The sequence below is a fragment of the Schistocerca americana genome, chromosome 1 (genome assembly GCF_021461395.2).
Source record: "Schistocerca americana isolate TAMUIC-IGC-003095 chromosome 1, iqSchAmer2.1, whole genome shotgun sequence".
Lineage (NCBI taxonomy): Eukaryota > Metazoa > Arthropoda > Insecta > Orthoptera > Acrididae > Schistocerca > Schistocerca americana.
The window spans coordinates 513,192,288-513,218,778 of record NC_060119.1 but is presented as its reverse complement, the minus strand read 5'-3'; the positions used below and the strand labels follow the sequence as shown (position 1 = coordinate 513,218,778).

At 37.1% G+C, this 26,491-nt stretch overlaps 1 protein-coding gene across 2 annotated transcripts in view; it reads left to right on the top strand.

Annotated features, from left to right (window-relative positions):
- Positions 1 to 26,491, top strand: part of LOC124605040 (ribonuclease P/MRP protein subunit POP5) — a 156,312-nt gene that overhangs the window by 68,965 nt on the left and 60,856 nt on the right. For both annotated transcript variants that reach the window (XM_047136530.1, XM_047136529.1), the window contains exon 2: positions 6,463 to 6,611. In XM_047136530.1, coding sequence (XP_046992486.1) covers positions 6,463 to 6,611 — 149 coding nt within the window. The remainder of the gene's footprint in view (positions 1 to 6,462; positions 6,612 to 26,491) is intronic.

Below are 26,491 nucleotides of genomic sequence, written 5' to 3'. Positions count from 1 at the left end.
CTCGACCAGTCCCGTGATCATCACATTTTAATTTGCTGTTACATACTGAGTTACGATTTCAGCTATCTCGTAATGGAATATTGGGTGAAGCAAGGAGCAGGGGGGAACGTGGTTGCACTTCTAGGAACAGCATAGTGGCTCCATTATAGCAGAGATAGACACAAAGGCAAGACCCACCACAATAGTGCAGTTACATATGCTTACTAGCTCCACAGTGATATTGAAATATATGTAGGACGAAATATAAGATACTAACCTGGCAGTGTTTAGTAATTGCTAAATATGATTGGGAATTACATAGGATAGTGGCTTCAGTGAAAATATTCACATAGTATTAATCTGTGAATGGGTATGATTACAACATTTAGGACAATTCAGATTCTCTCATTACATTCTAATTAGGAGCCAATAAGCCACAAATACAACGTCCCTTTTTTCTGTAAAACCCACAGTGGGGAAGAGAACATACGAGCACTTTTGAGTATACAATTTTTGTTTGAAGTTGTATGTTGGGAGGAAGAATATATATGGGAAAACAATTTGTTCAGTGATTTACATACCCTGCTATTGTAGCTGAAACTGACTGTGAGAAAGAAAATTAAACCACAGAGTCACATAGAAGTATTTTCTTTCTAGCAGTCATATTTAACAGAAAATTTTTGCACTGACCATTAGAAAAATATGTAGCCTGTGTCAGTCTGGCTGTTTATTAGTGTATTGTGTAAAAGTTTGATGATGGTGAGTATAGTGAAGGGTGCTAAAAAAAGTTTGAAATAAGTCATGCAAGTACTTTGCAAGGTTTTTGGTAAGAAGATTAAATGATGACTTGTTTTTATACAGAAGTGTAGATATTTAGTACATTAAGGGAGATTTGGGGGAAAGAAATGATAGGGAAAGCCATGTGACGGAACTTACTACAGAGAATTTTTTAACCTTTGCAAACACTTGGTTTACAAGTTTTGAAAAAAATATTGTTTACATGGGAGAAACCTGGAGACACTGGAAGGTGTCACGTAGATTATATAATGGTAAGACAGATTTTCAACTGTTTTAAACTGAGAAGCATGTCCAGGAAATTTGTACTCTGGTCATAATTTATTAATTATGAAATACAGATTAAAGCCGAAGCATTTGCAAATGGGCAAGGAATTTAAGGAAATAGTCTGGACAAGTTGGATCACCAGAGGTTGTTGGGAATTCTGAAGAGACCATTTGCTAATAACTGACTGGAATAGGCAAAAGAAATAAAATAGATGATTATTGTATAGCTTTGAGAAACAAAATAGTGAAGTGGCAGAGCAACAACAATTAGACAAAAAAGACAAGGGCAGTAGGAATCATATGATAATAGAAGAAATTTAAAAGACAAGGTCAATAGGAATCATATGATAAAAGAAGAAATTAAATTTCAGTGTTTAGAGGGTAAAGTATAAAAGTGAATTTGGCAAAAGAGAATACACATCAAAAATTTGAGATTGACTGAAAGAGCAAAATGACAAAGCAGAGATGGCTAGAGGAGAAATGAAAAGCTTTAGAAGTATGCAAGGCTGTATGAAACATACAGGCTGATCGAAAAGCCCATTACCATTTGAAAGTTCAGTACTTCACAGAATAATGTAGATAGAGAGATAAAAATTGATGCACATGTTTGAAATGACATGGTTTTTATTGAAACCGAAAAAAAGTGCACAAAGTGACCAACAGATGGCACTTCATGTGATACATAAGCAATACTTCTAACAACAAAAACAATCAATTATTGACAAAATTATTTAATTGGATAGATAAAAAATATACTCTCCAAGTAGCAGCAGAACACACACATAATAGATGGTTGTAACTGGCAACCCTTCATAGCCAGTGGCTCCTTCTTCAGGCAGAAGGGTTGAATGGGAAGGAAGAGGGACTTATCTTCTCATTCCGTCCAGTAAGTCTCCCCTGACCTGCAGTTCTGGGTGACTTTGCCAAAATCTACCCTTTTTCCTAAGCATCTCCAGCCCTTTCCCTTCACCCGTCTTCCTGCCCCTTTAACCCTTCTGCCTGAAAGAGGAGACACTGCCTCCGAAAGCTGGCCAGTTACAACCATCTTTTATGTGTGTGTTTTGCTGCTGTAATTTGAGTAGATATTTTTTATCCATCCAATTAAATAAAAGCACAATACTTAGCAAAACAACTGATTTTTAGTGAAGAGACTGCTCTGTATAACAAATGCTCAACAAGTCGACCATCATTCATCAACAATACCTGTAGTTGAGGAATGGTATTGCGACCAGCACTGTACAGCATATCAGTAGGTATGATGAGAAATTTCCGTCGGATTTGTCTTTTACCATCACTAATGAGTTTGGATGATCATGGTGGCCTTGAGACCTCATGTAACCCCATAACCAATAATCACATAGGTTGAGGTCTGGGGATGTGGGAGGTCAAGTATGACAGACGTGGTGACTCAGTACGGGAGCCTCACCAAGAGATCTTTCACACATGTAGCCATATGGGGTGGGGTGCCATTATGCATAGAAGGCATACCTTCCAGCTGGCCTTTGTTAGTCAGTCCGGGGGTGACCTGACTCCCTCTCTCACTACAGCTCATTTTATACTCAATTCTGATACATCACCACTGACGTGTTACTGTCCAGCGTCAGCTGTTGGCCAGTTGTTGTGCTTGTTTTTGGGTTCAGTAAAACCTGATGTCATTTCAGGGTGAATATTAAGAGCTCAGATAGCAAGCCGGTATTAAACAGAGAAAAGAACACAAAATGTGGAATAAATATGTCTAAAATCTATACAAAGGAATGAAACTTGATAAAAATGTTTTGGATAGATGAGAGGGAGTGGATAGAGATGAGACGGTTGATGTGATACTGAGAGAAGAATTTCAGTAATGTTAGAAGTTTTATGTTAAAACAAGGGACCTGGCATAGACAGCTTTCTTTCAGAATTGTTAAGATTCCTATGGAAAAACTTATCATGGCAAAACTGTTCCATCTGGTTTGCAGTAATATGAGGGATATTCACAAATCAATCTTCAGTCGGCTATTAAAAAAAGAAGAAATATATAATTCTATTATATACAATCTATATTTACATGTTGCCAATACTTAACCACTTAAATTAAAACATTTGCTGTATCGTCAAACCAGCTTCTTTATCCCCTCATAAAACAATGGTGTTGCCTGGCACTTCACCCAGGTCTTGACAGCATCCTTGAGCTCATCATCAGTTTTGAAGTACTGAGTTATGAGCCAGGCCTGCATCTTGGGGAAGAAATGGTGCCAAATCTGGACTGTAGGGAGGACATTGAAAAAATCTCACTGTCTATACTCCAATTAGCATTACTTTGTGGTTGATGTTTCAGTAAGTTGAATGGTAGGGGTCAGGCACCAACCAGTTGTAGTTCTTTCACGAGTGCAACATGCTCACTGTGTTGGCTGTCTTGTAGGTTCGTGCAGTACCTTGTGAGGCATGGCTGGCTGCAAGTCGGAAACACTGCCACCATCACTGCAACCTTTCAGTCACTGTAATGTTAATCAGAGTACAATAGTCTTGGTTTTTCCTTTGTTTGTTTCCCAATAAGGGGTCACATATTGTTGTGAAGGTGAATGATTTCTTTGGGAATCAGCCCAAGCCGTTTGTTTTGGGTTGACCTTCAAAGTTTTATAAGAGTCTCACAATAACCCTGTGATGTCACAGTATTCGCACACATCATTCTAATGAAATTTATTGTCAGAATTCCATTGTAACCCCAAAAACAAGTATCCATCATTTTTAATTTTGACAGTGTCTGCTTTCAATTTTGACTTACTGGGAGAAGGGTCTGCATCGGGTTCCTTAGTTTCATGGTTCATGAACTGTACTCATATCTTGTCCTTAATCACAATTCTGTTCAGAAATTCCTCCTCTTCTTCATTGTAGCATTGAAGGAATGTCAATGCCAAACCCGTTCTTTCAGTTTTGTGAATATCAATTGGACGTTTTGGTATCCATCATGCACAGAGCTTATGGTAACCTAATTTCTCTGACAGTGTTAACAAAGATTTTCTTTGAACTCTGAGGCAAATCGTCAGAAAATTATTAAATTATAAAACAACATCTCAGACACACTGTTTCATCAACACGTTGCATAAGTTCGATAAGCACATCCGAATTTGTTCTTTGATCTCTTTAATCGTGCACATATGTATGATCAGCCTTGAATTTACTCCACCACTCCCTCACAGCATCATCACTGATAACCTCAGTCCAATACAAATGATACAATCTATGACAAGTCCTGACTCCTCCTGCTTGCAGGAAACAAATGATAGAACCTACCTTGTATTTGGTGGATGAAGCAAGAACACCATCCATTCATTCACTTACTGCTGACACACTGACAAATGCAAGAGAGTGCTGACTGTGTTTATTTTTAACATCCAGTTGATCATTTATTTATGAACAGCCCTCATATGAAACAAGCAAATGGACTTCAGGAATGTAATAATTTCAGTACTGAAGAAGACTGGTGCTGGCAGTGTATTCTGGAACCATCAGTTTAATAAGGCATAGTTGCAAAATACTAACATGAACCAGTTACGGAAGATTATAAAAAATTGTAGAATATGGCCTGGGAGAGCATCAGTTTGTACTCTGGAAAAATGAATGCACAAGGCAACACTGCCCCTACTCTTGTTGTAGAAGAGAAATTAAAGGAAGATAAACCTACATTTATAGCTGATGTGTCGACAGAAGTGCCGACACAGTGTGATTTGAGGGGACCGCAATGCACGCTATAAACACACGAAGGATGGCGTTAGATCTGAAACAGGATACGTAATGAATGCTATAAAGAAAAGTACGTAGCTTTTGGAATACTTAACTTTAATCCATCCTTGTTGTATACATCGTTCTTGATGAGACATGCTTTATACGATAAGTATCAATTGCTATGTAAGGCTAATGGCGCCTTGCTAGGTCGTAGCCATGGACTTAGCTGAAGGCTATTCTAACTATCTGCTCGGCAAAGGAGCGAGGCTTCGTCAGTGTAGTCACTAGCAAAGTCGTCCGTACAACTGGGGCGAGTGCTAGTCCGTCTCTCGAGACCTGCCGTGTGGTGGCGCTCGGTCTGCGATCACTAACAGTGGCGACACGCGGGTCCGACATGTACTAATGGACCGCGACTGATTTAAAACTACCACCTAGCAAGTGTGGTGTCTGGCGGTGACACCAGAATAGCAGCTGTAGATTTACTCGCATGTGAGTGGACTTTCTGACTGGATTTCTCCCTTCACTAGGCTGTGAGCCTCCCACCAGATCCAAAGATGCCAAACTTACAGCATGAATTAGTGAAACAAATGAGTAGGATGGCTGGCATTCATTGCTGAAAGTCAAATTTTGCCAAAGATATGTAGATCAGGGTTTCATTCAGTCCTTGTATTATGAAATATTTATTGTGCTATTCTTGGGCATTTTGACTGAGAATTTATGGTTCCCATATACAACTCTCCCATTAAGTGGTTTTGACTGCATAAAACAGAATTTTTTTTTGCACTTCATATGGCTTTACTGTAGTTGGCACTCAGTACTAGACACAAAACTCAGCTTTCACTTCTTGTGGTGCCACATTGAGGATAATCCAGAGCTATTTGAAACTATAGAAATCAGTACTTTTAAAGAAGATTGGTTGGGGGAAAGAAACAAATGTCTTGTAGATTTAGAAATTCCCCATAAGGGTGATACACAGATGCAGCTTCTGGTGTTAGAAATCAGAAAAACCCATAAAGGGCCCTTTTGAATTACCGCTGGACACAGATCAGCTCCCACCCTTCCCTTAAAACCATTTTCGCAACCTGCTGGATACTTTTGTTACAAAGGTAGTATGTTATCCTCATTCTAGAATTACTGCTATCTGCAATAATGACTACTACCTCATTAGACCTTGTCTAAGAAAATGAACATTAATACAACTACTCTCACAGTGAAGATTTCTTGGCTGTATTATTAATCACTGGAATAATTCTGGGCATTTGCACAGAATCAAGCACATTGTGCATATGTGACTAGCTTCTGTCGCAAAGTTATCACTATGGTAGAAAATTGAGTCATAAACATGAAAAATGAGAAAATAAAGAAAATTTTATATCAGCGCCAAGTGTGACACACCTCAGTTAATTAAAATGAAGTTATTTCATTCTTGATATTAAGTTAATACTGATTCTATGTCATCCTCTTAGTAGCCTCCTTGCTTCATTTGAAATGTGCATTACCTGTTGAAAATTTTAAGATTCTATGTAATTAGTTCCATAAATTATCCCCTTTGATACAAGTTACAATTCTTATATGTCTTGATCAATTTATTGTAAGTAGTTTTGAAATATTGTTACTGAATCATTTTCTTTCAGTATAATTAAAAAAAAAAATTATTGTTCTAATGTGGTGGTAACAGAGAAATGCAGACATTAGTGCTGTGTGCTTTTGTTACAGGTACTTTGCAGTAGAAGTAAATCCAACAGGCAAGCAACAAAAGGTACCATTTTACTTAAATTCATATGCATTGCAGGCATCTATCCTTAAAAAGGTGGAACAGTTGCATGGAGATTTTGGAATTGCTGCAGTTCAAGCTGGTTTCACTGGTAGGTATTTATTTACCAGTTCATCAAAATTTAAAGTGTTCCTTTTGTTAATTATGGGAGCGTGTTTAAGCAACAACAAGATGCAACAGTAGATATTGTGTAGCAACTTGTCACCTGTGGTAGCAAGTGCTATGAAATTAAAAGTTGGAAACGTGATCCTGCAACCCTCACTTGACGACTCAAATTTACTACCCCCGTATGGTCCAAAATAATATCGCAAGTGAGTGTTTCAACTCTATTTTAGCTTATGTTAAATTAACTAATTAATTATTGATCTTTCAGCAAGTGAACTTCGATGGTCTCTGTTAATGCCAGCAAATGTCTAAATAATTGCTGAACAAATATTGTATGGTAAATATCCACAGAAAGGCAATTTTTTATCTGATATGATGAAGACTGAAGTGACACATACATCAGTTAGTTACGATAATTGATACTAGATGGCACTTGTATACTTGGAAGTCATATTACACTCCACCAGATGTCTCTAGTTTGGCTTCCCTCTACTTTTGTGTCAGCTGTTGTATGCTGCTGACAATTGTGTGCATTTTGTGCAGAAGTGTGTGAAAAAATGATGTACTAAGTATCCAGATAGTTTTTGTATTTATCTGCTGTGCCATAATAGCATAAATAACATTAACTTTGTGTTTCTATAGTTAATTATACAAATATTTGGCTTTACAGGTTATAGAAAAGAGAAAAGGTATTTCAGATTGCATTTAAAATTGAGCAGGGGTCTGGAATCTCAGCTTTCCCTCAAACAGTGTTAACACACCTTGCTGATCTCAGCCTAATGAAGAAAGTACCTGCAAAGAAAGCCCACCCACAAAAAGCATGTTGAAGAAAGAAGCTTTCTTGGAGTGTATCAACACTAGGCATCTGAGGATTGGAAGAGAGTGATTTTTTCGGATGAGAGGAAATTTAATGTGTGTGGTCTGAAACTGTGGACGAAGTCAGGAGAAGATCTGAAGGAAGATTGTGTTGTGCTAGTTAAATAGTTCAGTGAAAGTGTAATGCTGTGGGGAGTGATGTGTTCTAAAGCAGTAGGAAGAATTACAGTTTGCATAGATTCAATTATAGGGTTAAATTAAAGTGATATTGTTAAAAATGAGGTAGCAAATACTAAAAGGGATCATTTTAGTCGAGAAAACCGTGGGCCATTCATTTTCCAAGATGACAGTGAGCTAGTCACCTTACCAGGGTTGTACAGGAGTGTTGCGCAGGTCTGATTATTGAGCAGTTATGGTGGCCTCCAAATTCTCCGGAAATGAATCATATTCAAAATTTGTGGGCTATTATGTCTTAAAAACTAAGTAAATATTCTTGACCAATAGAATAGAGTTAATTGGGGGAATTATTCATGCCTGGTACCATGAAATTGAACCTGGTGCACATGAAAGACTTATTGAGTCAAAGACAGAGTTCAAGCCCTTGAAAAGGCATGATGTGAGGTGGACATAATATTAATTTTGATGTAATGTATTTTGTACAAGTTAATTTCACTTTGAACAAAAGCAAAAAGTGCAGTAAACCAATGAAATATAGCCTCTTGGTCATTGTTTTGACATACATTAAGTAAAATTTTTTAGGTGGGGGTTTTGTTTTTAAAAATATGCTTATGTATAGAAACTAGTAGGCCTAATGAGCTCATTTGTTGTTAGCAGTGGGAATAGTCGTGCAGTTTCTTGCTTACAGTGCACACTGTTCAGACACATTTTTAAGATTTACCATTTGTGGAGTCTGTAGCTCACGATCTATGCCATATCATATACATTGGCAGTGTCATATCATTTATGTGGCTATAGCAGATGGATTTTTTAAGCTTGAATTTGATTTGGCATGTGGTTTTACACAATATGTTGTTAAGGTTAAATTGGGCATGAGAAGCTACCACATCTTGGATGGAATTTTGCTTTCATGGAGAACAGTGGTAGGCTTTTGTTGGATTTGACTTTACTGCTGCAGGTTGTTGGAATTGGCACCTGCCTGTATAAATTAAGGGAATTTTCACCTGGCTGTATCAAGTATGGAAGGAAATGAAGAAAGAGTAAATGAGAGAGCTTAGATCTGCTGTTTGTAGTTGAGGTTTTGTTGGTAGTAAAATAACCTCATAACAAAATCCTATCATTTGATGATCACACTGACATAAGAATGTTCCAGTATCATGGTGAAGTGTGCTCTGGACTAGCCAGAGAAATCTGCAGTGGCCAAACATTGCCTCAGCACAGGACATTGTATGGAATACAAAAAAACCTAAATTCTGTCATCAGTGTCTTCGTACTGGGACAGCATTATTAAAGAAGCAGTGGAAATTCACAGCTCGATTAATTTGCTTAACAGGGACACAAGGTACCAACTCAGTATGGCATGGGGTCCAGCACTGACCATGTTAAAATCACAGTGAACACAAAAAAGATCTGTTGGTCATATGAGGGACGGTGTTGCAGTGGTGACATATGTATTTGGTTGACAATGGTGAGCATGGGCATATGTCAGCGTGGACACACATTTCAGCAGGTGGTTCCTGACAGAGGGTGCTGGGGCGGCCGACAGCAGTGCACGGTAAGACTGACGCCCATCTGTGCCTGTGTTCATCATCCTTCATGTGGTGTACTTGTCTATCTCACTACCGATCTACAAATCTGTCCTATTGGTCACCAAACTTTTGTGAATCAAAACTGCAGCAGTATTTATCTCATGAAGAAACATGCACCATATAATGTCAGTAATTTTAAAACAGCAGGGATTTGAAATGTATGCTGATGACAAAAGGAAAGTGAGAGAAATGATAGGGGATGTTGAGAATTTAAAAGAATAAGCAATTTGAATGAAAGGCAGTTCAGGTAATCAAAAAGGAATCTGAGGTGCAGAGTGCAATAATGGCTGCAGACATACTTTTCAAAGTAATTATTATTGTGATGATAAAGAACTTTGAACTTTATTGTGATGACTTCTGCAGAGAACTGAAGATTGATGCAGGGACTGCATTAACATAAGCAGAGAAATCTGTTACTATATGATTACACTAGTGGTGACAAATCTCAGGAAACAGTAACAATCACAATATGCCTAGGAGTGACCATCTGGAGCAGCTGAAAGTGGAATGACTACATAAAATAAACTGTAGGAAAAACAAGTGCTATGATGAGATTCACTGGAAATTGAAAACAATGAGAAAATAGGCAGTTTCAGAGAAAGGTTGTATGGATCTTAAGGAATTGTAATACACCTACGAAAGAAGTGGCATACAAACCATGTGGTTGACTGATTCTTGGTTATTGTTGTCAGTCTGGGACCCCATACTATGTTGGAATAATAGAAGAGATAGATGAGATCCTCATGAAGAGTGGTGCACTTCGTTTTGGGGTCATTAATTGGCATGAAAGTGTTACAGAAATGCTTAGCAAACTCCAGTGGCAGATCAGCTACTACAAGAGAGCTTCAATGAGCCACATGATATGAGTGTGTTCTGAGAAGAGTTGGGCAACTTATCAACTTATTACTTCCTCCCACACACATCTTGCAAAATGACCACAACATTCTTCCCATACATCATTTGTCAATGGAAAAGGGCAGTTGAAGGGGGGTGGGGCGGGGGGTGATAGTGGTATAAGAAGTACCCTCCACCAAATACTGTAAGATGGGTTGTGGAGTGTGTAGTATAGATGTGTGTGGAATGGTGTGTGTGAGTGGCTGTGCGGGTGTGTGTGCCTGCATCTGTGTCTGCATATCTGTGTTTGGAGGGGAGGGGGGCAAATATAACATGAATCAGTTTCTAATAAAGAATAGATTTTTAAACTTTTGAAAAATTATGTGTGTGCCATCAGCTGTACAATTTTCTGTTTATTCTCTACCACTTTCAGTTGTTACAACCATTTTCAAGGAGAAAATCATTGTACATCAATATATCAAACATACATTTCAGTCACATATTAGCCATATAAATGTAGAATTTATATAATTTCACAACACGCTGTCTTAACACAGTCCATATAAACGTGCTGAACCATGTCTGACCCACCCCACACTACAATTACTGATTCAAATTATTTATATAAATTCTGTTTCTGCTGATTTTCAGGACATATACTTTGTCCTTCATAACAGCACACTGATAGGGATCTTCTTTCTTATTTTCCTGCAGAATATTGACAAAATATTTGGATTTGGGGGAGTTCACAGGTTTGATCTTGTTGTATCAGTTTTAATCAAAACACTGAATAGGTTTCAGTTTTCCTCTCATATATTCTTGAAATCATTTTACAAATTTTAAATAACACTTTTTCTTTTTGGTTCACAGTTATAAATAGATACTTTTGAGCATTGTTATTTACACATAATGGGCAACTTTGACCACATGCTGGCATACACAACCTCTCTTACCAAACAACTCCAGAGCAAGTCACCTACTTTACTCACTTATAGTCCATAGATTGTTAAACATAAAGATAACAATGTATTGGTCAAAGATTATTAAATGTCTTCATGCTTACATACCTCTCTGACATTTACGTTTATCAAAATAATCAAGACAATTTTTTGTAAGAAATATTTACAGAATTTATGACAATTAAGAAAGGTTATCGCAAAATGTGTGATAAAATATCTTGTATCAGAAAGTAAATGCTGTAGTGAGACCAGCTTCATACACAAGCTCACCAGATGGAATGCGAGCACGAGAATGATAACTGGCTGGTGAAAGTGGGGAACTGGTGTGACTAAAATATTACAGTTCTGATCTTATACTGTACAGAATAGTATGTTTTATATTTCTTCATGAAGATCTCATTTGACATTTTGTCCATAGTATTGCGAGCTTCTCCTGCTGCAGTTCTTTAGCATGATTGGTTTTGTGGTACATACCCATACTGCTTCACCATCATTAGATGTTTCTGGAGATAGCTGCAACAGATATGACACTTTGTCACAAACTGGTGAGGACCCAAGTCACCATCACAAATGGGTTTCAGCAGTGAGATGCCAACATGAGACCCAGTGGATTGTAAAATGTGAAGGGAGTTGTCACAGAACTAGGAATAATATAACAATGACAATAATATGAAAGTACATAGCATAAAACATATAATAAAAGAACAACTAGAACTAAGAAAAATGAGAAACTGTATCATGCTGTGCTTAGTGTGGTTAAGTTTTTTAGTGTAAATATAGGCATACTGCTTTGTAAGTTTTGCTTCATTAATCAGACATAATAGTTTCTGTCTACCTTTTAAATTCAGCCATCATTTGGGCTAGTTGTAACTATTCCTCCTGGAATCTGTTATTCCATACTTCAACCCATCTTTTTTTTAACTTAATTAACACTTGCATTTTTAAGTGTGACCTCCAAAGAACATCACCAATCTTCTCAGTACCCCAGTACAACATTTCTTCACTATAATAACCCAATACATCATCTCTACCTCAGATTCATCACATTATAACATTTTTTATTTCTTCTCTCTACAATAAATCCATTAATTAACAACAAGTTATTCAAGTCTTCTCAAAGGTTTTTATCTTACTTTACTCTCCAGGTTTGAAAAATATTACTTTCTTTGCTTTCAATTTTCTCTGCTTCTCTAAACACAGGTATATTTAGTTACAAGATTATTACCATGCAGAATGACCTCTACATATATATCCTACAGACCATTGTGAGGTGATGGCAGAGGATGCATCCCATTGTGCAAATTATTAAAGTTTCTTCCTGTTCCATTCATGTATGGAGCACAGGAAGAACAACTGTTTCAAAGCCTCTGTGTGTGCAGTAATTATTCTAATCTTACTCTCACGATCCCTGTGTGAGCCATACGTAGGGTCACAAACACTTGAGCAATATTCTAGAACCAGTTACATAAGTGATTTGTAAGCAATCCTTTTTACACTGATTACCCTTTCCCAGTGTTCTACCAATAAACCAAAGTCTACAACTTGCTTTACCCACTACTGAGCCTATATGATCATTCCATTTCATACTCCTACAGAATGTAAACTCAGGTATTTGTGTGAGTTGACTGAGTCCAACAGCGATTCATTGATATTATAGTAATAGGATACTATGTTTTTTTAATTTTGTGAAGTGCACAATTTTACATTTCAGGACATTTAAAGCAAGTTGCCAGTTTCTGCACCACTTTGAAATCTTATCAAGATCTGACTGAATATCTATGCACCTTCCTTCAGAGAGTATTTCTTTATATATGACTACATCATCTGCAAACAGTTGATGTTGCTTTTAATATAGTCTGCAAAGTCATTAATATGCAACATGAACAGCAAGGGTCCCAACACAGTTCTATGGGGTACACCTGACGTTACTTCTACATCTGACGATGACTCTCCATCCAGATAACATGCTGTATCCTCCCTTTCAAAAGGTCCTCAATCCACTTACAAATTTCACTTGATACCCCATAAGATCGAAGTTCTGACAATAAGTGTAGATGTGGTACTGAGTCAAATGCTTTTCGGAAATCAAAAACTAACGCATCTACTTGATTGCCTTTACCCAAAGCTTTCAATATGTCGTGTGAGAAAAATGCAAGTTGGGTTTCACGTGACTGATGTTTTTGGGATCCAAACTGGTTGGCATGGGGGAGGTCATTCTGTTCAAGATGCCTTGTTATGTTTGATCTCATAATAAGTTCTAAGATTCTACAACAAATTGTTGTAGATGATATTAGATGGTAGTTTTGTGGATCACTTCTACTACCCTTTTTTTCCAAGAACTGGGCATGGGGTTTTGGTCATGGGATCTATGATAGATTATAGTTAGAAGAGAGGCTAACTCAGCGGCAAATTCAGTGTAGAACGTGGCAGGGATTCCATTGGGTCATGAAGCTTTGTTCAGTTTTAATGATTTCAGCTGTTACTGAACACCACTGACACTAATATTTAATCCACTTGTCTTTTCAGTGGTGTGAGAAATAAACTGGGGCAGTTCTCCTGGATTTTCCTTGGTAAAGGAACATTTGAAAACTAAGTTAAGCGTTTCGGCTTTTGCCATGCGATCTCAATTTCAATTCCTGACTCATTCACTCGGGTCTGGACACTAACTTCGGTGCCACTAACAGCCTTTGCATACAACCAGAATTTCTTTGGGTTCTGTAAAATATTCTGCTACGGTAGTCATTGAAGGCATCACGAATTGCTCTCTTGACAGCCAAATGTATTTCATTAGCATCTCTCTATTGATAGCCCTGTTTTACACATTTTATGCAGTAATCTGTGTTTATTTAGAAGTTTCTTTACAGTGACTAATTACCATGGAGGTTCCCTCCCATTATGGACTGTTCTGCTGTGTACATATCTATCCAGTTCATGGTCAAATATTCTTTTAAACTTAAGCCAGAGTTCCTCTACATGCTCCTGCTGTGTGCTGAAAGTTTCAAGACCGAGGTATTGCACTGTTGAATTTTCATCTAGTTTACTTAACATGTATATCTCTCTGCTTGATGTAGTTGTCATTTGTGCTTTGATAACCATTGTTACTACAAATGTGTCGTGGTCAGGTCTGTTTGTTGCTAGTATATCCAATATGTTTGCACCATGAGTGGAGTTCCTATCTACATGTTCTAGGTACTTTTCAGAGTGGACATTTAGGACTGTTACACAGGTTATCTTATCATGCCCACCACCAACAAACCTGTAATTTTCCCAGTTAATTGTTGGATGATTAAAGTCTACAGCAATGTTTACAGTATTATTGGGGAACTTCATGTACAAGTGAACAGAGGTTTTCTCTGAAGTTATTGGTGACCTCAAGAGATGAGCCTGGTGGGTGATAGAGAGATCCCATTACCATTTTATGCCCACTGCTGACACTGAGTCTTGCCCAGACAACCACAGCTTCAGTTTCTATCTTTGTGGATTTGACTTTCTTGTGTACTGCGATAAATACACCTCTAATTCCCATTTGTCGATCCTTTCGATATACACTTAAATTTATCCCAAAAATTTCACTGGTAACAGTTTCAAGTTTCTACCAGCTTTCTGCACCTAGTATTATGTGAGCTTCACTGCTTTTCCTGAGCGCTTCAAACTTGGGCCCTTTGTTGCCAATGTTTTGGCTGTTTACCATTAGGATTTTAATACTCTCATGTTGGAGGCATTTCTTTTGATCTTATACTGGTACTTCTGGCTTTCATACAGCTTTTGTTATTTGTATTGATTGGAGAGTTGCCTAATCTAAAAGACCCTTGTGTGTACCCCACACCTGAGTAGTAGCCACAGATGTGCAGTACATGCCTCACCCATGTAGGGGGACTCTACAGTTCTCAACCCTGTGGCACAATTGCAGGAAGCCACAGCCTAGCTTGTCACAGAACTTTCAGAGTCTCTGGTTCAGTCCTCCTGCTTGACTCAGAACCAAAGGGGTGCAATCAGTTCTGGAGACAGTGCTGCAAATTGTGAACTTTGTTGAAACTCCGTGTGCAAGGCTGGTCTCCTCAACCTCCTCTGCCAGTCACTGGAATAACCCAAGTATGACCTCAGAGCCCAGACGACAGACATCATTTGTTCCAATGTGCTCCACAATCTTCTGTTGTTTGCACCATGTTCCCTCAATAGCTCAGTAGCTGTTGGAATAGCCTTTCAATGAGTTGAATGAGGCCCCCAGGCAAACACAGTGAGTGCACCTGGTGTCCTTTCCCATTTCACTACGGGGTACCATCAATTGCTGTACATTTGAACTGCTGACCCTAAACTCTCTGCTGACTGGCAAAATTGCTAGTTTTATAGCAAAAAGCTGACCCTCATATATGGGTCAATCCATATGAAATGAAATGATCCAGTGATGGTTGCTTGACCATTTTTAAATATTTTAATTTTTTTATGTGTGATTGCCCTATATTTGAGGAGTTCAGTTTTTTTAAAATAATTTATCTTGCACCTTTACTGGATGGCGGTCATTTTTATTTGTAGGCGCACAACGATTTTTCAGTCTGGAGACATTAGTGAAAATTTGAATATCTCTGCACTGAGTTAAGTTACAACAATGCAACTGACATGATTGGTTTTAGAAAAGTGTCCCCTACAACATTGTCTATTACACAAAATACCCTAAATTTGAAAATAACCAGTCAAAATGACCTCCAAAGTTTGGTATCCAAATTTTCAAAAGTCCACTTTTCAGGCCCAAAAATAACAAACAAGGAGTGATTTATGAGAGTATTTTTTGCCTATAGTTAGCTATCATACACTACTAGCCTCATATAGAGCAAGAACACTTACAAACATTTCCTTAATTTTTTATCAAGTTTTGAAATTTGAAAATTTTAATTTTTTGTTAAGTTTGGGGTTAGTTATCTCAGGTGGGACTGAATATAAAAATATTATTACTGCACAGTTTTTACACCTATGTGATAGATGTGTACTGTAAAAAGTTCAACATTGATGTATGACTGTGAACAAAGATATGAATTTTTGAAAATGAGGAAATGATTCACATTACTCTACAACTGATCTTATGGGTATTACCTATTTAAATGGTTTATTGTTTCATTGTAATAAAATTTAATTGTGACATATATTTAGTTAACACTATCATCCAATATTCATTTAGTTTATTTATTTTTAATAATGCAGTATTAAACAATAGGAGCTTTCGCTTTGTTCTATGGTAATAAAAATGCCCATTTACATTTACGTTTATTGTCAATAAAGAAGTACATTATTGCTGGGTGTGGCATTGTTGCAGTCAGTCTGTTCTGAAACCTCTGTTACAGTGGATGTACATACTTCATCGAGAGTGTAGAATGTGTTATGTGCTTTGTTCTGTGTGCAATTTTTAATTAATTTTGAGAGATTAACTGGAATGCAATAACATGGATGGACAGTTCTCTGTTGGACAGATCGCAAGTGAAGTGTGTCACAAAACAGTTTACGGTTCAGTTTCAAAAAATTTGAAAAATGTTAATGACTTTGATGAAGTTAGACAAACTTTGTTTAAATTTTTAGGAAGTTCTTCTGTTACATCAGTGTATGAGTATCAAGAGAAGAAACATATTCTGAAGTACAACCACATTTTTGGAAGAAAGTGCTGTGATCCAATTAAAGTTCATAAAAAGCCTATTACTAAAGATTTGAGGGAAATAAAACTTGAACATTTGTCCTTATTATGTGTTCTAAGTGAGATGTATCTCCTGCTTCGAAAATAATAAAATTAAGTAGCAGAAAAAGAAAAGCAGCTATTGAAAATACAGTACAACAAATGTCAGACAAAATTAGAAAAGACTTGGAATCATGCTTTAATAATACAGACACCAACATTATTTCTAAAGAAGAAGGAAACCTACCACCAGCGTCATCTGACACTGAATATTTGAGCGTAATAGAGAAATTAAAAATTAAATGTTCATTGACATCTAAAGAGGAAAAAGTTAAAATTTTAAGTTTGCTCTCTGACTTATGGTCAAGAGAAAAAATAGTTCATGAATTCAACGTTTCTCACTGTTTGTTTAAACTAACCTGAAAATTAGTGAAAGAGCAAGGCATTCTTCCAGTTTTAGGAAAGAAGAAAGTAGTAGGTATAATAGATATAAGTGAAGAAACAATTAAAAAGATCCAGCAGTTTTTTGAAGATGATGAAAACAGTAGAATGTACCAAGGTTGCAAAGATAGCAAAAGAGTTTTTATAAATGGAGTTAAAATAACATAGCAGAAATGGCTAATGCTGTCAAATTTAAATGAACTTTATGTAGCTTTCAAAAATTCTCATCCTGAATGCAAAATAGGAAGGTCAAAACTTTGTGACCTCCACCCTAAGTGGTGTATTTTGGTTGGATCATCAGGGACACACTCCGTATGTGTTTGTTTATATCATCAAAATGTCCAACTGATGATTGCGGGTGTAAAACTCAGTGATCTCAACTACAAAGAGTTACTAGATTTAATGGTCTGTGACACTAACAGTTATGACTGCATGGTGAGTTTGTGTAATAAATGCCCTGGTAAGGAAACCATTATTGAATTGTTTCACGAATATGATGAGGAAATGCCAGACAGTATTACATTCAAACAGTGGGTCATAACTGACAGGGCAGAAATGATAACAGTGGCTAAATCTCAGGAAGAGTACTTGGAATCTTTAATTGATAACTTACAAAAACTCAAAAGTCACCATTATGTTTCTAAAATCCAAAGTAAGTTTTTGAAGGACAAAAAAGCACAACTTTGTGAAACTAAATGCATAGTGCTAGCTGATTTTGCAGAAAATTTTACATTTGTGATTCAGGATGCAATACAAGGGTACCACTGGGTCAATGACCAGGCAACAGTGCATCCATTTATTCTCTGCTTTAAAAATGAGAAAGATGAAGTCTGCAGTTCGTCAATTTGCATTCTAAGTGACTACTTGGAGCAGAACACTTTGGCTGTGCATGTTTTTCAAAAGTATCTAATAAATTACATAAAAGAAAATTTTCCCAATGTTGAGAAGCTGATATACTTTTCAGATGGAAGTGGTAGTCAGTATAAGAACAAAAATAATTTTTCAAATCTGTGCAACCACAAAGTAGACTTTGGGTTGGAGGCTGAATGGCACTTTTTTGCATCTTGCCATGGTAAAAATGCCTGTGATGGGGTAGGAGGTACAACAAAACGTGAAGTAAGTAAAGCCAGCCTACAAAAACCAACCACAGACCAAATTCTCACAGTACAGGACATGTATGTCTTTTGCAAGGATAATATTAAAAGCATTACCTATTTTCTGATCAAGAAAGAAGAAGTGGTTCTGCATACGAAAACAACACTTCAAACCAGATTTGAAAACTGTACAGCAATAAAAGGAACCCGGCATTTCCACTTCCTTGACATTGCCGAAAACTTAGTTCGATGCTATGTAACATCAGAAAGCAAAATTTATGAGGATAATTTTGTCAGTAAAATTACATCTCTGTCTTTAACATTGAATGACATAGTGGCATGTGTGTATGATGCACAGTGGTGGCTTGCAGAGGTTGAAAGAAAAGTTTGGAAAACAATGATGTTTTTGTGCATTCTTCCACCCTGCTGGCCCAAGAACATCATTCAAGAAATCTACTAGTGACAAAGTTTGGATACCAATGGAAAATGTTTTAAGGAAACCTTCAGTGGTTGAACTTACTGCAGCTACTGAGAGGTCTTATTCTATATCACAGAAGCTGTATGAAAAAGTAAGTGTTCTTAACATTCACCACGTTAGGAACAGTCGCATCTCAAAGGATGATAATTGAAAATATTTATTTTAAGTACGTCAAAATAATATAAATATTAATTTCAGTGATGTTTCCACTTTTCGTATATAATTCAGTACCTTACTTCAATAACAATTGATTATATCCCACCAGTATCAGACATGAATAGGCAACTGTCTTACGATCAGTTGTAGAGTAATGTGAATTATTTCCTCATTTTCAAAAATTCATATCTTCGTTCACAGTCAGATATCAATGTTTAAATTTTTACAGTATGTTGCTATCATATAGGTGTACAAACTGTGCAAAAATTATATTTTTATATTCAGTCCCACCTGAGATAACTAACCTCAAACTTAACAAAAAATTAAAATTTTCAAATTTCAAAAATTCATAGAAAATTAAGGAAACATATGTAAGTGTTATTGTCCTCTATCAGGCTAGAAGTGTATGATATCTAACTATAGGAAAAAAATAGATTCTCATAACTCACTCCTTGTTTGTTATTTTTGGGCCTAAGAAAATGGATTTTTGAAAATTTGGATACCACACTTTGGAGGTCATTTTGACTGGTTATTTTTGAATTTAGGGTATTTTGTGTAACAGACAATGTTGTAGAGGACACTTTTCTAAAAACAATAATGTCAATTGCAATGTTGTAACTTAACCCAGTGCAGAGATATTCATATTTTTGCTTACATCTCTAAACCCAACATCGTTGGGTGCTTACAAATGAAAATGGCCGTCATTCATTAATGGTGACCGCCATTCATTAAAGGTGAAAGATAAGATTAAAAAAAACTGTTTTGAACTTAAAGAAATGGCTTTTTGTAATCACCCACCATAAGTATAGTAATGAAGACAAGCTTAGTATCTAGTTGCATGGCTCTGAGAATTTCTCAGATATTCAGAATGTTCATTCATCATTATTTACAAATACACACGAGAAAAGAAATGTGTATATAGCTAAAAATAAATGTTTTCACAAATGAGGCAGAAATTGTAATATTAAATAGTGAAAATTCCTTCAAGTGGGTAAATGTATATGCAAGTATTTGGTTTATGGTGTATAGTGCACAGTGACCTTATGAGGTAAGTTGCATAAATGATAAAGACTTGCTCAGAGACCAGTTCTGAGACTTCTTAAGGGTATTTACATAAACTAGAAAATGTGCTCAGTGAATAATTCAGAGACTTTAAAGGTTTCTCCTGGTACAGATCAACAAAACAAGTCACTAAAGACTGAAAAAGAGTGTTTTCTCAGAGAACACTTCTGAGACTTTTTGTTTGGTGGCACTTGCCAGTAAGACTGCTCAAGCAACAATATCCGAGACTTTTAGTGGTGATATTGCACAGTGAAAACCACTATAAGTTTGTAAGGATTATCATTAACATATTCATTTTGTCTTTATCAATTTAAAGATAGTTTTTCAGCATTTCAATCTGAGAAGAGCTACTTTATCATCCTAGCGGAGAAATGTCAAACACTACTTTTTTGCTAAAGAATGATGTTGAACTGTTTTCTCCCACTGCTCCCTACTTCCAATTATTATGTTGTAAGGCTTGTCTAAGCAGTTAGGAGTTATTATATAGTCAGCGGGAATTTCCCCAGCCATTACTATATTTACCTCACCCACTATGTTAGTGTGTGATTCTGGATATCCAAATGAGACCCAGTTTTGGCCAGTTTTAAGTCTGTATGCGCCAGCTGCTGCCTCCATCTTAACCTAAAGGTGAAGTGGAGGCATATCCAGCATGGTTTCCATTCCAGCGGTTGGTGTGCTGCTAATTCAGCCCGTTATGGCTAAGCAGGCCAATCTCTGCACCTTAGCAAGCTCTTTAGCAGCAACCCACTGTTCTACCTTCTTCCACCACACTACAGCCCCATAGGAAATCCTAAGTCTAACCACTGTGGTGTATATCTAGTGCATACCCCTGGGGCTTAGGCCCCAGTTTTTGCCACAAGCCCTCCTAGTACTCAGTGAAGTGCTTTTTGCCTTGGAGCAGATACTCTTAATATGAGGGGTCCAAGTTAGCTTCTCACCCTAGGTTACCCCTAGATATTTCACTGTCCCCTTCACAGGTAGAGTTTCATCAAAGAGCTTTAGATTACAACTTGCTTGCTGAATATGTCTCTTCGTAAATGGTACCACAACAGTATTCTTAGGATTAAGTCTCAGATCCTGTGTAATGCACCATTTTTGCACAATGTCCAACCCTCCTTGTGCCATATTCCTGACTGTGTCAGTGAATTTGCTAAGTATTACTATGACAAGGTCGTCTGCGTATCCTTGGCAGTAGCATTGTCTTGAATTTAGTTCCTCAATGAGTTCGTTCACCACTAGATTCCACAATAGAGGAGACAAAACTCCTCCTTGTGGGCAGTCTCTAATGGTCTTAAATACCATCTTTTCATTCATCATGGTAGTCTCTACCTTCCTTCCACTAAGCATGGCTCTGGTCCACCTACATATAGTGGTCCCCAGGTCATGCACCTCTGCTGCCCTTACCATGGAATCGAAGGTTGTGTTACTAAAGGCCCCCCTCGATATCCAGAAAGATGCAGAGGGCTGTTTCTTGGAAGTGAAGTGCTTTTTCCACCTTCCTGACGAGTTGGTGGAGAGCTAAATGGTTCAAATGGCTCTGAGCACTACGGGACTTAACATCTATGGTCATCAGTCCCCTGGTGGAGAGCTGTTTCACATGATTTACCTGGTTGGTATGCATGTTGGTTCAGGTGTAGAGGGACCCTACAGAACCTTCTCTCCCCAACGTATACATTAACCAGTTTTTCCAGTGGTTTGAGAACAAAGGAGGGCAGACTGATTCGTCTTATATCCTTGGCCTTGGTATGATCAGTTCTCCCTGGCTTTGGAATGAAGACAACCTTCACTGCCCTCCAAACATTGGGAATGATTCCTACTGCTAAGCTAACCCTAAATAGCCTGCATAGGATTCTTATAAGCTTTCCTCCTGCCTGTTGCAGGAGAGCTGGAAAAATTCCATCTGGGCCAGGTGAATTGAATGGCTGGAATGTTCCCACTGCCCACTGGATTTTGTTGAAGTTCACACGCTCCTTGGCCGATTCCCAGTCCTCTCTTCGAGTGTCTGAGAACCGTTGTCTCTCTGGGGTCACATACTGGTCCATGTTATCCGGCAGAGCATATTGAGGAAAGTGAGTTTTGAGGAGCAATTCCAGTGTCTCATGTGCTGTCTTTGTAATATGAAAGTGCTTCTTCATGATTGGTGTCTTCAAAAACAAAAGATAACATTGACAATAGAAGAAAACATTGATAGAGACGAAGATAGCACAAGAAGCTGTGGTACAGAAAACTAGCAGGAAGCAGTACTACAATAGCTAAGGCCCTTGTACTCACCAAACACATAAAGTGCAAATAAGTGTACACCCCTCTGTGTATTACAATCATGAGATCAAGACAACATATTTGCATACACTTTATCACAATGTGTGATTTCACAAGTACATAATCCCAGTTTAAAACTGTGTTACTTTTACTTTACTGTCATGTGTCCTTTCTCGTGTCTCTCCCTGTTTCTTCATCGTTTCTCTGACAATCTCCTCTTTCCTCTATAGACATAATTGTCAACTGTGATAGAATGTCTGCAGATTTCTTATGAAACATAATCTCAAAAGGTGTCAATCCAGTGGAACTGTGTTGTAAGCTAATCACAATGTCTTCAAAATCACTAATGTGTTGAACCATGTAGGATGCTTATGATTACAAAATGTATGACATAGGCGACTATCTCTTTTGTGTATCTTGCTTCAGGGTTTGATGACGGCTTATAAACGGAAATCAAAATGAGTTAAATTGCTGTTCTTTCAACAAATTTTTAAATATGAGCTGTGATCCTTTATCTGACAGAATGGCTTTTGGTTTTCCTACATTTTTCAAGTCATCCTTCTCAGTCTTAGAAATAATCTCCTTACTTATGGCAGTTCTGACAGAGCAAAATTTTATAAATTCAGAAAAAAATGTCAACCATAGCAAAAATGTAATTTGACAATCCCTACTCTTTGGCAAAGATCCAGAGAAGTCAACAGCTACCAAATCCATAAGTTTTTCAGGAATGATGTTATGGATTTCACCTTGACATGTAATATTACTTACCTTTACTCACTGACATCTATCACATGAAGACAGTTCTTTCCTTACCTTTTAAGACATATTGTAAAAATAAACATTCTGTTGAACTAGAATGAGATTTTCACTCTGCAGTGGAGTGTGCGCTGATATGAAACTTTCTAGCAGATTAAAACTCTCTCCCAGACCGAGACTCGAACTCAGGACCTTTGCCTTTCGCGGGCAAGTGCTCTGCCAACTGAGCTACCCAAGCACGACTCACGCCCCATCCTCACAGTTTTACTTCTGCCAGTACCTCGCCTCCTATCTTCCAAACTTTACTTCTTTCAGGAGTGCTAGTTCTGCAAGGTTCGCAGGAGAGCTTCTGTAAAGTTTGGAAGGTAGGAGACGAGGTACTGGCAGAAGTAAAGCTGTGAGGATGGGGCGTGAGTCGTGCTTGGGTAGCTCAGTTAGTAGAGCACTTGCCCGCGAAAGGCAAAGGTCCCGAGTTCGAGTCTAGGTCCGGCACACAGTTTTAATCTGCCAGGAAGTTTCATTCTGTTGAACTTTTGGATGCATTTTTGAGTGCCACAGTGTCCTTATCATTCATGAGTTTACCTGATAAATTTTTCAGCTTCTCCTCTGGTCAACATAGCTTTCAGTTATTTGAGTCATAATCTGTCCTCCTAAATAGTGTACCTTTGCGTACATTGTAAAATTTATCCAGTTTTTCATGCCCTTTCTTATCTAAACAGCTTTTGACTAACCTCCAGTTTGAATCATGATTTTGATTTCTCTTGTTTCTGTTGCACATAGCTCTAATGACTTCCTCATTGTGAAAATCCTTCATATATCTCATCTTAAACTCTTTTCCCTCAGTCTGATCATGTAATTCATTAATTCCCCCTAAGGGTAACCTAGATAAAGCATCTACAACAACATTGTCAGTACCTTTGATGTGTACTATTTCATAGTCAAATTGCTATAAAAACATACTCCATCTTGTGGGTCTTTCATGGTATAATCTGCACTCTTGAGGGTAACTTAGTGCCATGTGGTCTGAATATATTTTTGTGACCTATCAGATAATATTGGAACTTGTCAAATGCCCGGTGAATAACCAATAACTCATTTTCAGTAACGGTGTAAGATTTTTAATATTTGAGTAACATTCTACTTTGAAAAGCAATTGGATGATGTGTAATTTTACCACCATTTTTTTTCCTGAAATAACTCCTTATCTATTTCATAATTACAGCTGTCAGTGTATAAGCAAAAAGGCAAACTGAAATCAGGTCTGTGTAATAAGTGTTGGTTGTTCGAGTATATTTTCAAAAGCTTTCTGACATTGGTCACTCCAAACCCACACAGTATTCTTCTTAAGTAAATTTCTCAAACATGGTGTTTTCAGACTTTGATTACTAACAAATTTTTGATAGAATCCACATAAACCAAAATGTGGCTTTAACTGCTCTCTGTTATGTAGTGCTGCGAATTTGAAAATGGCTTCTATTTTCTCACAGTCAGTAAGACCCCCATCTTTAGCAATAACATGATCTAAAAATTTAACTTCTAGCACAGTAAATTTGGTTTCTCTAATTTAAGTGTCATTCCCCATTCCCAAGTTTATTTGCATACCTGTTTCAAAAGTTGAAAGTGTTCATTCCAATATTGCCCAGTTATCAAAATGTCAAGTACATAGATTGTAAGTTGTGATACAAGTTCTGTACCGAGCACATGATTCAAAGCTCTAATAAATTCAGCAACAGATGAATTCAAACCAAATGGTACAACACAATATTAATAACAATGACCAATATATAAAAAGGTAGTATACATTCTTAAATCTTTTGCTAAAGGTACCTGGTGAAATCCTAATGTCAAATTGAGGCTTAACATAAATTGTATTTTCTTAAAGATGTGTAAAAGCTCATCTGTGTTTTCAGGGTGGTCTGTTTTCTCTGTATAAAAATTTGTTTAACTATCTGTAATCCAACACTCATCTCACACTTCCATCTCTCTTTATAACTAGTGCAAGTGGGTTACTGTAAGGACTAGTACTTTTTTCATTAACGTCACATACTTCCGTTTTGTGTACTTCTTTCCCTACTGATGATCTTCTAGCAATTGGTACACTATAAGGTCTTGTAAAAATGTTTAGTGAGGTTTCAACTGTAAAGTACGCTGGTAACCTCTTACTCTTCTTGGCACATTACTAAAGACATCACTATATCCCCTAGGTAAAGATCTTAATTTCTGTTTTCGATATTCACTGAGTCCAGTTTTTCAAACTCTGCCTCTTTGTGTCTATAACAGGAGTGCCACAGTTCACAAATTTTCTTTCAAAAACTGAATAATATTAGCTTTATTGTTACTGTTGAAAACTGACTTGAGAAAATTGGTTACAACACAGCCTCAATCTGGTTTTGAAACACAAAGCTTTTGTTGTTCACAATCAAGAATTAAATTGACGTTGCCTATCCAATTTATCCCCAGGATAAAATCCTCTGAAAGTTCTGCAATTATGTAACATCCTTGAGTAATCTGTACTCCTCCAGTACTTCTTCACATTAATTCCATTGTGCATAGTCCTGATGATAACAATGTCGATGCAGGATTGCTCCTCCGCTGCTCACGCAAATTCATCTTTTTCTGCTCCGAACCTCCGGATGTAGGGTTCTCAGCATGGGCGAAGTGATGGACAGACAGGTGTGCGATGTTTTGAATAAAACTTTACTTTCCTAATAACTTTTCCTAACACTTTTAATGTACACTTGAAATACACATTTTTAAATAATGCTGTTATGATGGATCTAATCATATGTCCACCTGCTACTGTGCTACTGCTTCTAGTAACAAACAGGTGAAGATACAGAAGTTAATCAATTGAAGAGTGAACCACTTTTTTTTTTTTTTTTTTTTTTTTTTTTTTTTTTTTTTTTTTTGTAATCAAAACATTATCTCTGCCACAAAGCAACTCGTTAATTTACCTTTGTCTTTGTGACTCACATGTATAAAAAGAAAAGAACGAAGAAAGAGAAAGAAAAAGTATATGATTCATCATAGTCGTCAACTGTGTCTTTTTGTTTTTGTGTGTGGCATTAATTTTTCTCTACTGTAATGGTGCACAGTGGATAATACACTTCCTTAAAATAATTATTTGTGACATCAGATGACTTTGTTTGCTGTGGATAATTAATTTGGTTGGTCCATTTACTGTTACATTTCTACATTTCTCTGCTGCTAACTTGCAGACTGACAATGGAGCCTCCCCTCCCCCCCCCCCCCCCCCCCTATTTTTTTTCTTCATATAGAGTTGTGTCTTGGGTATTCTCTTGAATTGTGGAGATCTTGCCAGTGTCTGTTTCTGTATTTGAAATTTATATCATCATTCCTTTGCCAAACTGTGGTGTGATAACCATTCTGCTGATACTGCTTGTTTTCACCATGACAACTGTGATTCTTAAAGTTGTTGTGGTGGTGATGATAGTCTTTGTTTTCTTTTTTGTGATAATTATTATTTCCTGATTTTTGATTCCTATTTTTGTGTGGAAAATTGTGCTAACTATTGTGCTATTTTCCTATTCTTTCCAAAGTGCTATCCAACTTGTCATCATACCTT